Here is a 15285-nt window from a genome sequence, read left to right as displayed (position 1 = left end):
TCTCCCAGAAGTATGTCAAACAAGCCCAGAGCCTACTTCTCCCGTGTTCTTGCGTCGGGAGTTTTGTAAACAACAGAGAAGTTTGGAATCAGCTTCGCGCAGGAGTGCGAGGATTGCAGCTAAGAATGTGGCCAATTAAGACTGCTTCTCGTGAGAATCTTTGGGGAGTCTCACATCTGGCCTCAGAGTTAGCTTTCGGTTCTGATTCCCAGAGAACTGCTTCGGCGGGAAAGCTAGACTCTATTTAGGTGTTTTACCCGCGTAGTAACTTCGCGGAGTCAATTCGTCAGCCTACGGAGCGAGTTGTGTCCGGACAGCGCGCTCCGATTCAAGCCTCGCTCCTGCTCAAGCCTTGCCTTGCTATCCAGCCTTCGCCTTGCTTCCCAGCCTTTGTTTATCTACGGACTTTGCCTTGTTTCCCAGGATCAATCCTTGCCTTGTTCCACGGATTTTATCAAGTTATTCCACGGACCTTGTTCTTGTTCTTAGTTACCTTGTTCCACGTTCAAGCCTTGTTTCAAGTATCAAGTTATTTCCTAGCCTCGCTCAAGTTTCATGGACTAAAGGACCTTGTCATCTCCCCTCACTTTGCTTGGCAAAGTGAGTGTTTCGGTTATTGGATTACAACTTTGGACCTTAATATTTCTTATTGGACATTACTTTTTTGGACTAATTCTGACCTTTCCTGGAAGGTCTAATTCTGGACTATTTTCTACACTTGTTTTTATTAACTTTATATATTCCTTCAATAAAGATATTAGATAGATTCTGGCCTCTGTGTATGGTTATTGGTGCTCTGCAGCCTGGGTCGTGACAAGGAGTGGGCATGGCTTCTTCCAAGAGCCCAAGACAGGACTGAGAATCTATACCTCTCCAGAGGCGCTTGTTAAGACACAGAGGGCGGAGCTAGGGAAGGGGGCAGGGCCTCCTTCCAAGAGCCGGAGACAGGTCTGAGCCTCTATACCTCTCCTGAGAGACCTTTTAGGACTAGAGGGCAGGGCTAGGGGCAGGGCGGGACCTCTTCCCAAGAATCTGAGACAGGGCTGAGCCTCTGTATACCTTCTTTGAGGCGCTTGTTAGAACACGGGGTGGGGTATAGAGGTTCAACCCCATCGGCACTTCGGAAGAGGCCCTGCCCCCTCCTCTAGCCCCGCCCCCTGTGTCCTGGCAGGCACTGCAGGACAGGGATAGAAGCTCAGCCCTGCCTCAGAGCTTGTAACTCCACCCATCCCAGTCCTGGCCACCCATTTGTGGCACCGCCCACCTCCCCCTCCCAGCCCTGCATCTTGGACTAGGGGAGAGGCTCAGCCCCGCCCTCTTGAGCAGGAGCCACGCCCACCCCTCTAAGTCACGCCCCCTTTCCAGCGGGGGTGCAGAGTAATATTTTTTCTGGAAAGGGGGCAGTAGGCCAAATAAGTTTGGGAACCACTGCTCTAAACAATCATCGGTTTCATAATTTCAGAGATAACAGTTTACGAAGCTCAAATAGGTTAGACACAGAGCATCTGTTCAGGATCATTGTTATGGGTTCAGTTAATAATCTAAATCAAATAATGAGATTGCATGTATTATAGTGCTGGAGGTTGCTTAGTAATACCTGGCCACTGGTATGCAGCTATAATAGAAGCAGTAAGGTATTGTGTGGCTAAAGCTTTTCACTGATATTTTAACGTATAAAATCATCAGCCTTCTTACATTTAAAAGAAGATCTTAAATTCACTTTAAGAAGATTCTATGTTTGCTTTCCAGTTCTGAGAGACATGTGGATATAGCAGTTTGAGTATTGGACTAGAACCCTGGAGCATCAAGGTTTAAATCCTCACTCAGTCAAGGAAAACTGGCCTCAGATAAATGCAAAGGCAAACCTCCCCTCTGGACATTCTTGCAAGACACCCCTGTGATAGGTGCATATTAGGGTCACCATAAGTTGGAAATGACTGAAAGGTACACAAAAAACCTCCAAGTTGTGAACTGATTTTAATTTATTTAAAAAGAAAATTGTGCAGGAGAATAACTGACACTTAACATTAATTTTCATATTACAGAAAGATTTAAATAAAATCCAGTTAAAGTGTGACTTTCCGAAGGTCATCCAATGGGTTTCCATGGGTGAGCAGGGATTCAAACCCGGATTTCCTGAGTTGTATCATAATGCTCACATTTCAACATCAATTTGGCACTTCAAGGATGCATGTACACTATAGAAGAAATGCAGTTTGACACCACTTTAAATGCCATGACTCAATGCTTATGAAATCATGAGAGTTGTAATTTTACAAGGTCTTTCGCCTTTTCTTTCAAATAGTGCTAGATTCTCATCAAACTCCATAATTCCAAAGCATTAAATCATTACAATTAAAGTGGTATTAATTTCTGTTAATTCTACAGTGCAGATTAACCCCTAGAATGTTTTCCTAGAGTCCCCTCATAAAGTACTACAGTAGAAAAGATTTGAGACTAGCCTTCTAAAAGTATTTTGTTTTATCTGACATGATGGGAAGCGATTTATATACAGTAGAGTCTCACTTATCGAACATAAACGGGCTGGCAGAATGTTGGATAAGCAAATATGTTGGATAATAAGGAGGCATTAAGGAAAAGCCTATTAAACATCAAATTAGGTTATGATTTTACAAATTAAGCACCAAAACATGTTATACAACAGATTTGACAGAAAAGTAGTTCAATACGCAGTAATGTTATGTTGTAATTACTGTATTTACGAATTTAGCACCAAAATATCACGATGTATTGAAAACATTGACTACAAAAATGCGTTGGATAATCCAGAACGTTGGATAAGCAAGTGTTGGAAAAGTGAGACTCTACTGTAGATTGATTTAAATCACTATTTTTTTGTATACTAAACCAGTCAGCGTTTAGTAGAAATATAACATAGCAAAGTAAATATGGCTTTCTTCATAAACCAAACACTTTGAATTCTGCTTCCGCAGTCATTATTTTGAGAGCCAGTGAGCTACAGCAGTTAAAATCTTGACCTAGGATAAGATGTCGTTTCAAATCCTGACTTGCCCATGGTATTCATTGGATGACCTTTGGCCAGTTACCATCTATGAGCCTAGAGTATTTTGCAGAATTGTTGTGAGGATAAACATGGGGATCTGTATACATTGGCTCAAATCCTTAAAGGAAAGATGTGATATGAATGTAACAAATGTATCAATAATCATGCAACAGAAGAATTTCTGTGTATCATTGTATGTCTCTCTCCCCAGTTGCTATGAAACCCTGCATGGAGAAAGAAGGTTGGGGGGATAGAGGATAATGAGGAAAGGACACAAATGCAAAGAACTCTCTCAACTTGCTCATCTTTTCTGATTATATTGGTCATTATTGTAGGAAGGCTTAGCAGGAATTGTCATTTAGCCATGATACTTTCTGGCTTGTCTGATAAAGTGGCAGGTGTTACTAATGTTGCAGTTAGCTTTGAAGGCAGTTCTTCAAACTCTCAAGTAATTCCCTCTCTTTTAAACAAGGACAATAGAATCTTACCCTGGAGCCAACTGTATTTATTTGTTACTTTTTAAGAATTTGCTTTCTAAGAATCTCCTTGTAATGTTCTTTCACTGTTTGTTTTATAGGATTCTGAGCAACAATAAGATAGCAGGATTGAAGAATGGTTCTTTTTCTGGATTAAGTCTTCTTGAACGATTGTAAGTCCATCTTTACTTACCTGTTGTTTGATCTCAGAATTCTGGTTACGTTTCTGTCCTCTTGGTTGCATTTTTTCTTGTTATGACTTCCATTGACACATTTAGCAAATGTTCATGTTATGGTGGTAAATTTCCCAAAAACTGTGGCCACTGCAAGTGAAAGAAGGGCATTCAAAAATATAGGCATTGTCAGGCCTTTGTATCTCAGGCCTGTAGAAACTGAGAATATAGACTGAAGCCTCTACTTTGGGAGTAGGCCTCGGGCATACTTGATCACACAGCAGATAATAGTTCCTTGTATACACATTGTTCACATTCATCTGCCTTCCTTCCAGGTCCGCCTCATGCTTTGTTGGTTTTGACACCTTCCATCACATTGGTCCATTTGCCTTTGAAGTATTCTTTGGCTGAAGTCACTGCCACTCCCATCAAAACCTAGACTGTTTGCAGACAGGCCAGTTTCAGAGCCAGATCCTACTTGCTTCCTGACACTGTTTTGGTTGGAGCTGTGGCTCTTCAATGCTATGGCTGATTACGCTCCTCAGGCCTTTCATCCCTAGCTAAGGCAACAATTGAAGACTTGCCTTTTGACAAAGTAGGCTATTTAATGCTGAGACAGACAGCATGTTAGAACACACAGCAAGTTAAAAATGTTCTTGTGCCTTCAGCTGGCAGTGTAGTTCTATTTGTGGATCCACACAATCTCAAATGAAGTACTTTATCTTCATTGCAATCTCATAAACCTGCATTTCCAATTGAAGACAAAAATGAGTGGTTGTCACTGAGCTGTAATGAGAAACACAAGAGCAACTCTGGAGACTTGGTTTCAAGCTTTCATTAACAACAACTACTACTACTACTACTACTACTACCTTATTTTTTTATATCCTGCCTCCATCTCCCAAAGGGATTTGGGGCAGCTTACATGGGGACAAGCTCAATCCAACAAAAATTCACCCATAGACAGCTCAGAGGAAGGTAAAGGCATCCACACCCCATCCCAAATGCTAAGTAACCTCAATGATAGATTTCTCCTTAGAGTTACCGTAAGTCAGAAATGCCTTAAAGGCACACAACAACAAATAAGCAACATAGGCAAATTTTAAAGATTGCTCAGAGCAAGGTGCCATTCTGAATTATGCCCTTGAATCCTGTACTTTGCTGAAACTCCTTCCAGGTAAATTTTGAAATAGTTTTCATTTCAGGATAATTTTGTTTAGAGCCTTTTTTTCCTAGTGTGTTTTTATTACGTGAAAATAGATCCTCTGCCACTCCCAAAAGTGTGCAGTGGGCAGTATGAGCTGCTGTTGCTTTCCTAAAACAAAATTTAAGGGGCAACAATTAGGAACAGATGTTTTAGCCAGAATCAGCACTTACTATCTCCTTTTTTGAAGCTTTGAAACAAACAGAGACTGCTGAGAGAAGGGGGGTGTAAAACAATTGCACTGCAAAAATGTACACTTGTTGAGATTGTGTTATGGTGTTGTGTTATTTTGCAAGTTGGATGTTTAGCAGTGTGAGAAGAAGCCAGAAAAAACTTTGGAAGGCAGCAAGACATGTGAATTCTCCTTGAAAAGAGACTAAACAAAGAGTATCTATTTCAGAGTAAACAGCTAGCGTGGAAGCATTCGAAATCTCTGTATGTCCCATGTCCATCTTGACAATGAAAAGATAAGCAAGAGAAAACACTGTTGTGACATAATGGATTTCTTCTCCAAAACCGCAATACCAATGAACTATCCAGTTTTGTTCCAGATATTATCATTATCTCACTCAGGGCCATGAGGAAATTTGAAAATTGAATGTGAAAGCACTTGAGAGTGAAGGGGGGGGGGGGCAAAAATGCAGACGTATCTATTAAGATGCAAGTATAATATAGTTGATCTGAATTACAAAGTAACTAACCCAATTTGTAATTCCCTTCTGTACAGTTAGAACATGCAGTTCATCATTATTTGTGAGAAATCGGTCAAACCTACATAAATATGTCTGCCTTCCAAGCTGGAGTAGAGTCTAGCTGTACTTTTCAAAGTCAGTGAATATTGCTGTGTCATTTGACATTGCTGTCTGCATAATATTAGCTATGCTACCTCTGCTTCCATTGTTACTGCCTACTAAATATCTATATGTTATGATATCACACAAAAAATTAACAGCAACTTTTACAATTATTGGTCAACTGAACAGCAAAACATTCAAAAGTGTTCTTTTTCTTTGCACAGCTTTATTCTATAAGTAGTACGTCTCTTTTTAATGACTGCAGAGGTCACCCTTAGTAAGCAGATGATCTTTGATTAATGAGCCATGGAAGGTCAAGACTAGCCCAAAGCATTTTTGCCAAATACCAAGATTCAAATAACGTCTGACCTTAGAGAATTATGTTTTTGAATAAATGCTGAAGGAAGCAAAGAGCTAGGCAATTGTACTAGTTAGAGAATTTTGTAAAGCAGGTTTGTATACCACTAATATATCTGCTTTCTATGTTCACATATTCACACTATAGTAAAGCTTGCTTGTTTTGTTAATTAAAGTTAATCAGCTAAAATATGAAGATGGTAATCTGAAAAGCTTCCCAAGCTTTCCAGCAGTTGAAATCTTGCTGCTGAAAATATTTATGCTATACAGTATTTACAGTTTAATGCATGGGTCGATGATACAAACATGGTTCATAACATCCCTATATCTTTGTAATAGATTGAGGCTTCTTTGCCTTACACTTGTCAATTTATATATATATCTAGAATTTCCGTTTTTGGTCACCTAAATGTCAAGGTCGCAGACATTAGAATAGTTCAGCAGGAGCATCGACACCGGCATTCCCCTTAAGAATAATATTAAGGTTTTTTTCCAGAAATTGTGTATTACAGAACAATAAACACTCAGTTCTGTATTTGTATTTCTTTATTGGTTTCTCATATAAAACAGTCCACTCATGCAGTTACACGCCTCTTATGGAGGTCTGTCAGATTTCTCATACGCACTTCACAAGTTAGTACATCTGCTTACATGGCCATTATAGAGTCTAGCTATATGTTTTTCTTTCAAGGCACATTTTCAATACTTTTCAGCATGTTTCAGTATTTTCAAATACACCGAATTATTTCAGCACATATCTTTTATAAACAAGGCAGTCAAAATCAAGATAGGTTCTGTACTCGGAACAGGTACATTTTGTAAGTGTAAGTGTAACTCTAGCCCCCCCCCCCATATATATATGTGTGTGTATGTATGTATGTATATGTATGTATCTCCCTGCTTTCATAGCTATTTATTTCAATGCGTCTCATTTTATAAAAAATGGAGAATCACTTTCTTTTGTTCTCTTTTCCTTTGGAACTTCAGAAATCATTCTCTGTTTCTGGCATCTTTGGGGGATTCTAACCATGACATTTTAGACTTCTCATTTCAGTATTTTGTATGAAACTCATTTGTTTACACAGGTGGCCAGGTTGGCAGTGTTCCCGGACATTCAAAGGAAGTTATTCTTAAATCCCATTTCTTTGGGCTGTCAGTTTTGAGTGTTCCCCAGACTCCAGTCTCTTAGGAAAGAGACCACAGTTTGAGAACCCCTGAACTAAGAGGAGACTTAACCTGACTTATACTTCAAGGAGTCGCTTGATATGGGCTAAAAATAAAATTCATTTTTTTGTAATAGGGGTGAGAACACACTACAGGGTTAGACTAAAAGTATTTAAAAGGTTAAGGTAGATAATCCATTTTATTCTCTATTGTTGCAAACAAATTTGTCAGTAGAATTATTAGATTTGGAATACTGCCTAACAAGTTGGAATTCTGATCCCAAAAAGTGTTTCACAGCTTTCGTGATTTGATGCAATTTACTGCCCAAGGGAGGAGTTCAGCAAATTCCTGGCTTGAATCGTGCCTGTGAAATCTCATTTTGGCAATCATTTACCTCAGCCTTAGGTCCTTCATCTGCATTATAGGGATTATAGTATTGACACATAGCCTTTTCCAGGATTTTATATGATAACAAGTCTTGCAGAATACTGATGGCCGACCTTGTTGAGAGATTTGTATGTCAACAGTGAGATTTTGAGTGCAATTCAATAACTCACAGGTAGCTGGTTAATTACTCTAGCACTGGGAAATGTGTATGGCTCAGCCCTACACTTAACATTCCTGCTGCTGAATTCTACAACTTCCAAGCAAAGGGAAAAAGAAACCCTACACATAAGACTTGTTATGATAAATCTTAAGTATGAGGTAACCAGTGCATAGATTACAGTGGCTAGTCAGTCCTTGTCAAAGATAAGACGTACTTGGCATATCAGACAAAACTGGAAATAGGTGCTCCTCACCACAGAGAATACTTGACCCTGTCATGACAGTGGCGAACCCAAGAACATCTCCAAACTATATCTGTTCCTTCTGAGTGCAGTCCCATCAAGAACAGACATATCCTGCCCAATTCCTGCACATGAGAGCCCCTCCCCCCAGTCAACATTTTTTCAAGATTCGATCTTTGTTGGCCTTCATTCAGCATATTACCGGGTCTGAACATGTACAGCCTTTTCTGTTTTAACTAGAGATTACTATCATCTACATACTGGTTACACCTCATCTCATCTCTCTGAATGATTATCCTCAGAGGCTTCACATAGATGGATAAGATTGCACCCTGCAGCATTGTAGTCACCCAGTGCTACTACCCAGTAAAGTAGGAGCAGAATCTATGTTAAAAAGACATCCAAATTGTAGAAAAAATCTAAAAGAATTCAAGTTCAGTGTTATACTGCTGCGTAGTGAAGCAGAAATAACAAGAGTTACATTTCTTCTGCTTTTCTCGCACAAGAGGCCTATCACCACATGGTTCTTTTTTCAGAACTAAGCAGGTCAAGTAACTGGTGTCCCCCAGGAACAATATTTCTAACTACACAACCACCATCCCCTCAAACAATGAGAAAAGGCATGGTCACTAGTTAGGATATAGTTCCAAATCCACAGGTTGGATTTTCAGTAGTGTAATTTATGACAGTAAAAACATTTCCATTATGCAGAAGAATTCAGTTTTTCATGGACTCACCTTTTCATCCACTATTGTGTTCACTCCCAGGCTAGTTTGAATAAGCCTCGGTGGAAATACCTCAGTCTATGGTAGCTGTAAACTGAAAGGTTTCTTGTATTAAATTCAGTGCATTTTTTTTCTGAATACATAATATTAGCATATTACTTTTATGCTGGTCCAAATAATACACAATATGTTTTATGTTCCTAAACAAAGTGAAATAGAGTCTGTATATGTTTCTGAAAATGTAGTTTGTTTTTGTTTTTGTTTTTTTAATTTTGTTTTCTGAAAAGTAATTTATAAAAAACAGCCCCCTCCTTCCCATATTTCAGGGAGATAAGGAGAACAAATATAAGAAAATAAAAAATGTAGCTACTTGAGTTGAAAATTTTGGAAAAAAAATCAAATGTTAAAAGGATAATTTCTACTGTGTTTACCTGTTAAGCAAAGTCAATGAGTGCTCCAAAGCTTTCCTGAAGTTCCAGAGCAGCTCAGTACTTTGATGTGTTTGTGTTTATTAATGGTAAGCCGAGATGAGTCCCAGTTTTGTAAGAAAGTCAGGATATATAAATATAAAAACAAAAACAACTGCTTGAGAAGGAGGGAGGGATTCCAGAAAATTTGTGATGGGAATTTTCTTGCATATTCTTTTATAGTTATCCAGTTTGTAAATTTAGTTTTAAGATTACTTTTTAAATTATATAACTTTGTCCTTTTTTAAAAACAGGGATCTTAAGAACAATCTTATTAGTGTTATAGATCCAGGAGCTTTTATGGGACTGACATCTCTAAAAAGACTGTAAGTATTTATTTTTGAAAACTTAGAATTAAGTGCAGTGTCAGGAGGTAGCAGTTGTAGCCTGTGTTTTTAAAATCCCATAAGTTTTTTACAGTGTCTCCGTGGTGTTGCTTCGTGCTAGCATTACTTTTGTGTTTTGTAATACTGTATACAGATTTTGTAACTTATCTTTTTGTAAAAAAATTTTGGAGAATGTGCAGAAAATGTCAACTAAAATTAGAGAGTTGCTGTATTATGCTTAGAAAGAGGGCTTAAATGCTTAAGCAATAAACAAGTAGTGACTTTTTCTGATAATACTGTGTTCCATCTCTCTATTCAAGATTATTTTATGAAGTTGTCTTTTTAAGATTTTACAACCCATATATAGTCATCAACTCTTAACCAGAGTAGGCTCATTGGATTGCTGGGACTCACACAAAATGGCAGGCAGGGTGGGGAGAGGTTGTGTGACTATTATGCAGTGAAATACGGTACTTCTAACTTTTTTCTGTTTGTTACAATTATAGCATATATATTGCTTGGTGATTAAATTTTGAATTTGATTGCTACTTTTTGTTTTGTTTTTTTTTTAAAAAAATAGGCTTGAATTAAATTACCTTTATCAGTTTATTGATGTGCAGTCTAATCAATAATCATTGAGAATCTCTGATAACTATTCATAACAGCCAGTATTCTGTTTCAGCTACTTAGTTATTTAACAGATATTTAACTAAGTTAACCTCTTCTGGCCTGACTCCATCAAATCTGACAGAAATGCCCACTTATATTCTGATTGTTGCCAAAATGGGCTTCTTTCTTCCCATGCAGCAGATGCCAATGTAGGTTGGAGGGGAGTTGCAATCATAAAAATATCACACTTATGATTAATTAACAATCCTGAATAAAGAACAATTATGGATGCATAAATCTAGGTAACTGTTCTATATTCATGATCACTTCTTAGTCATGATTGTGATGCCACTATCACAATCATATCTCTACCTCATTTATTATACCAGACATTCTCTGCAAGGGGAAAAGAAGGTTCCTTCTGCCAGCAGTCAGCACATGGATGAGTAACATTTCCATGAAGTGTGGAATTAAAGGAGGCCAATAGAAGTTACTAGGTATACTTAGCTAAGTTAAATAAGCTAAATATATTGTGTGGTGAAATTTTTTTTTGGTCTTTTTCTCACTAATAGAGATTTAGCAAACAACCAAATAGGATGCCTCAATGTGGATATGTTCAAAGGACTTGCAAATCTGGTCAGATTGTAAGTATGGCTATGTTAACAATATTATTCTATGTACACCATGCAATTTACTTTACTTTAATCAATCCTTTTGCTAAACTATGGTCCAGTCTGTTGGTTAGATTGGATTTTTTCACACCATTCATGAAACTATTATAGTCCCACAGTTTTTAAATTTTATTTGGGAATATTATAGTTTCTGCTGGGAGAATCTTTGGGAATTATATTAGAACTTGTGTTGACAGGAATGAATATGCTGGATACAGACTGGTGAGCAGTAAGTACTGCTTGGATGGTGGTCTCAATGGAAAAAACCTCACTTTCCCACCACTAGAAGTTAACATTCCAGCTCTCACCCATGATTGACTATTTACACTATCACACTTTTCTTTGTAGCATACAGAAAGTTAGCCTATGTAGAAAGACATGGACATGGGATAGATAACCACCAGTATTAAGTAAGAGGCTTGCCAGCATGCATGCTTTTAAATTTAAGAGATAACGTATAATAGTTAAAATTTGAAATGTAACATATCCATACTGATCCAGACAGAATTGAACTGTTCTTTCTGAAGTTTGAGAATTGTTGGAAATTTTGGAGGTAAATGTTTCTGCAGGAACTGTTTAAAAGAGCTCTTGGCTTTAGCTCTAATCATCATCAATTTTCTACATCCAGCTTTATAACTAGATATAAGGAGCAAACTGGCAAAAGAAAGGTGATAAATAAATAAAGGCAATGTCTGCAAGGTTTTTTGGTTCTTGTAACTACTGGCAATAACTAGGGGATATCCCAACCCCAGGGAGTTCATTTCTGAACACACTGTCCTAGCTAATTTTCAGTGTTGTTTCTTTATCATCAATGATTTGTTATTTGAGTATCACTATTTTCTTTATAGCTAAGATTTTACTTTATACAGCCACCTGCTCTACAGGTGGTGGATCTTTTGATATTCTAATTGGAAAAAAAGATTGATTTGAATGCATTTCCTGATCCTTCTCCCATTTAAAAATGTTGAGTGCTTTTCATGAATCAGTACAATAAATAGTATATTATTATACAGTCATTATATACTAAATGTCTTCATGATCATAAAGTGATCGGTACAGTATGACATCATTGTTGGTATAGCACAAATCATAGATATATGGAAGAAATAGTGGAATATGTAATGTTAATTTGTGCCCTTACTAGAATTTGAGCAGTCACTGATTTACTACCATTTCTTGCAAAATTGGAGGCAAGAGATAAACAAATAGATTGATTCTTATCATTTTGTTGAAAATTCCCCACAATTTGGATTACACCCATTATCATTGAAGCAACTTCAGCTGTCAAGAGTCAGACGCCAGTTAACAAACAAAACAGAGTTTATTCCAAAGATAAGCCAAAAATAAAAACACAGAAAGTATCCTTGAAACACTTCACTTATCAGTGTTTCAAGAGTAGTTTAGACAAAAATAACTCAAAAACAAGCCACGTTATTTTTCAACGCCTCCTCTTTCCTCCTCCTGAGAAATGCAGAAACATTGAAGTTTTGAGCTGCTGTAAACAGCAGCAGCATGCTCCCTGGGCATATAATATAATATAGATAAACATTTATTGGGGCTCTCCAAGAAATCTTTGCTTCAAAAAGCGCTCCTTGTCTGAAAAAAATTGAGAATCCCTGTTTTAGAGAGAGGAACTGGAAAAACAAACTATTTTTATTACCTCCCTGCTGATAGTTGAACTGGAAAGTGAAATTGGGAGAAACCAAATGAAGTGTCAATACTGAACTGGACCACTCCACAATATAGTATATTCTAAAGGCCCAGTGACAAATATGATTATCTAATGTAATCATTTTTTAATTTTTCAAGAAATCTTTCAGGAAATCTGTTTTCATCACTTGCACAAGGAACATTTGATCATCTTACTTCACTGAAGTCACTGTAAGTGTAAATCTATGAGTGTTGCATGTATGCAAGCCTTAGTAAACTTCAAAAAATTAAGTACAGAACATTAAACTGAATTTCATGTCATATTACTTGAAGTCAGTATTGCAGTAGACTTATTAACTTCTTATTAAAAGTTGTCTGTCTCCATCTAAAATTATGTACTGCGATCACAGATAATGATCTTAGTATATGTTCACTTCAGGCATAATTATCCACTTGCCTCATTACCTATGGCAAAAAAATGCCTCCAAGTAACCAGATATAGATGTTGGAGATAAACGTTGGTTGGTTTTTGGTTTAGGTTATTGTATAACATTTCATTTTTTAAAAAGATATGCATGGACAAATAGACTTAATAAAAATGCTTTAATATTTATTATGTAGTTGGGCATAGGATTTTCCTCTTCATATCAAAAACACATGTCTGTTTTTGTTTGTTTTTTGTATGTTCCAGAGAATTCCAAACTGATTATCTGCTATGTGATTGTAACATGTTGTGGATGCAGCAGTGGGTGCAGGAAAGAAATATAACTGTTCGTGACACCAGATGTGCTTACCCAAAATCGTTGCAGGCCCAACCAGTTTTGGGTGTTAAACAGGGGCTTCTAACATGTGGTATGAAGAGTATTACAAATAAAATAATACTGGATCTGTATAATATGTATTTGTTTGTTGTCAAAGCACACCTTTTTCTTTTATTTTCCTCTTAATTTGGTTTATTTGCATTCATTTTCATTAATGTTCAGTCATTATAGCTGATCTTGATGGGCAAAATCTTCTCGAAGAGTTGTAATTTGTCTTGGATACATGTTTATATGTCACTGAAATATAGATATATTGAATTGGCCCTCATACCAACTTGAGATGGCAATCATTATCAGGGTGGCTACAGTCTAGTATATTATATTCATTGCAGGTTTCCTGAAACATAAGCAAAGCAGGAAAGGGTTGCATGCATACAACAGAGTGAGAAGGAGACATGTTTTCTGCCTTCTTAGGGCACAGGTTCAAAGGAAAGTGCTACTCATTATGTTTGTTGCAGATTATATCATTTAGCCTGGTAATTTTAATTCTATTTCTAGTTATTTGACATGGCAGTATAATAATTTTGGTTTTTTGCATTATTTTCACAACCAACAATATTAATCCTGTGATGGTGTATTTTACACTTAGTTCATGGTATTTTTGTTTCAATGGAACACAGGTCCACCTCTGGAGCTACCATCTTTCTACATGACTCCTTCACATCGTCAGGTTGTGTTTGAAGGAGACAGCCTCCCTTTCCAGTGCATGGCTTCATATATTGATCAGGACATGCAGGTTCTGTGGTATCAAGATGGGAAGATAGTTGAAACAGATGAATCCCAGGGTATTTTTATTGAAAAAAGCATGATTCATAACTGCTCACTCATTGCAAGGTGAGAGTTTGGCAAAGCAGTGGGATTTTTCGTAGCCATGCATTAGCTAAGAAAAACATTTTCTCTGTCATGTTCCATTACTATTTCGTGTTTACAGTAGAGTCTCACTTATCCAAGCTAAACGAGTCGGCAGAAGCTTGAATAAGCGAATATCTTGGATAATAAGAAGGGATTAAGGAAAAGCCTATTAAACATCAAATTAGGTTATGATTTTACAAATTAAGCACCAAAACATCATGTTATACAACAAATTTGACAGAAAAAGTAGTTCAATACGCAGTAATGCTACGTCGTAATTACTGTATTTACAAATTTAGCACCAAATTATCACGATATATTGAAAACATTGACTACAAAAATGGCTTGGATAATCCAGAATGTTGGATAAGCGAGGCTTGGATAAGTGAGACTCTACTGTATTTAAATTGTCTTCTGTAAAAAAAAAAACATTCAAACAGAGACATAATTTTACAAAGTATCCATTTATAAATTCGTTCCGTATGCAAAGCCTTTGTCTTCTAGAGTACTGCTTCTTAAACTGTGGGTCCCAACCCCAAATGGGGTTCCCTTAGTTAAATGTTAATGTCCTGAAAAAAATTGGGAATAGTAAAAGGTTTCTGAACATCACCTACTGTGTTTCCCCTAAAATAAGACACTGTCTTATATTATTTTTTGGTCCTAAAGACACGCTAGGTCTTACTTTTGGGGAAGGTCTTATTTCGCTCTCTTCTCCACCACCACGCCTGCGGCGAAAGAGAAAACTATCACCACTCGAGAAGGAGAACAAGGGCTCCTCCTTCTCCTTCACGGGCGGCGAAGGGGGCCGCTGCCACTGTCGCCCGAAAAGGAGAATAAGGGCTCCTCCTTCTCCTTCCCGGGTGGGAAAAGGTTCCATCGCCGCTGGGGAAGGCGAAGGAGGGTTCCTCCTTTGCCTTCCCATCACTGCCAGGGAAGGCATGCCTTCCCTTCTTCTTCGGCTCCCTCTTCCTAGGTCTTACTTTCGGGGCGTGTCTTATATTAGGCAATCCCCCCAAATCTCTACTAGGTCGTATTTTATGGGGATGTCTTATTTTTGCGGAAACACGGTAGTGGCCTCTTAAGACATTTACACTAATCTGTTGTAAAAGGATTACAGTGGCATCAGCAAAAGATGCTACAGCTGTACTTCATAAAAGGGAAAATCAACCTGTTCAGCATGCCT

At 37.6% G+C, this 15285-nt stretch overlaps 1 protein-coding gene across 2 annotated transcripts in view; it reads left to right on the top strand.

Moving 5' to 3' along the window:
* adgra3 (adhesion G protein-coupled receptor A3) overlaps nt 1–15285 on the top strand; it is a 63024-nt gene that overhangs the window by 18303 nt on the left and 29436 nt on the right. For both annotated transcript variants that reach the window (XM_003221352.4, XM_062982143.1), the window contains exons 2-7: nt 3603–3674; nt 9428–9499; nt 10681–10752; nt 12589–12660; nt 13121–13281; nt 13871–14084. In XM_003221352.4, coding sequence (XP_003221400.2) covers nt 3603–3674; nt 9428–9499; nt 10681–10752; nt 12589–12660; nt 13121–13281; nt 13871–14084 — 663 coding nt within the window. The remainder of the gene's footprint in view (nt 1–3602; nt 3675–9427; nt 9500–10680; nt 10753–12588; nt 12661–13120; nt 13282–13870; nt 14085–15285) is intronic.

Source organism: Anolis carolinensis, chromosome 5, assembly GCF_035594765.1.
Source record: "Anolis carolinensis isolate JA03-04 chromosome 5, rAnoCar3.1.pri, whole genome shotgun sequence".
In the NCBI taxonomy this organism is placed as follows: Eukaryota; Metazoa; Chordata; class Lepidosauria; order Squamata; family Dactyloidae; genus Anolis; species Anolis carolinensis.
Note: the sequence above shows the minus strand (reverse complement) of the source record. Positions and strands in the feature narration are given on the sequence as shown.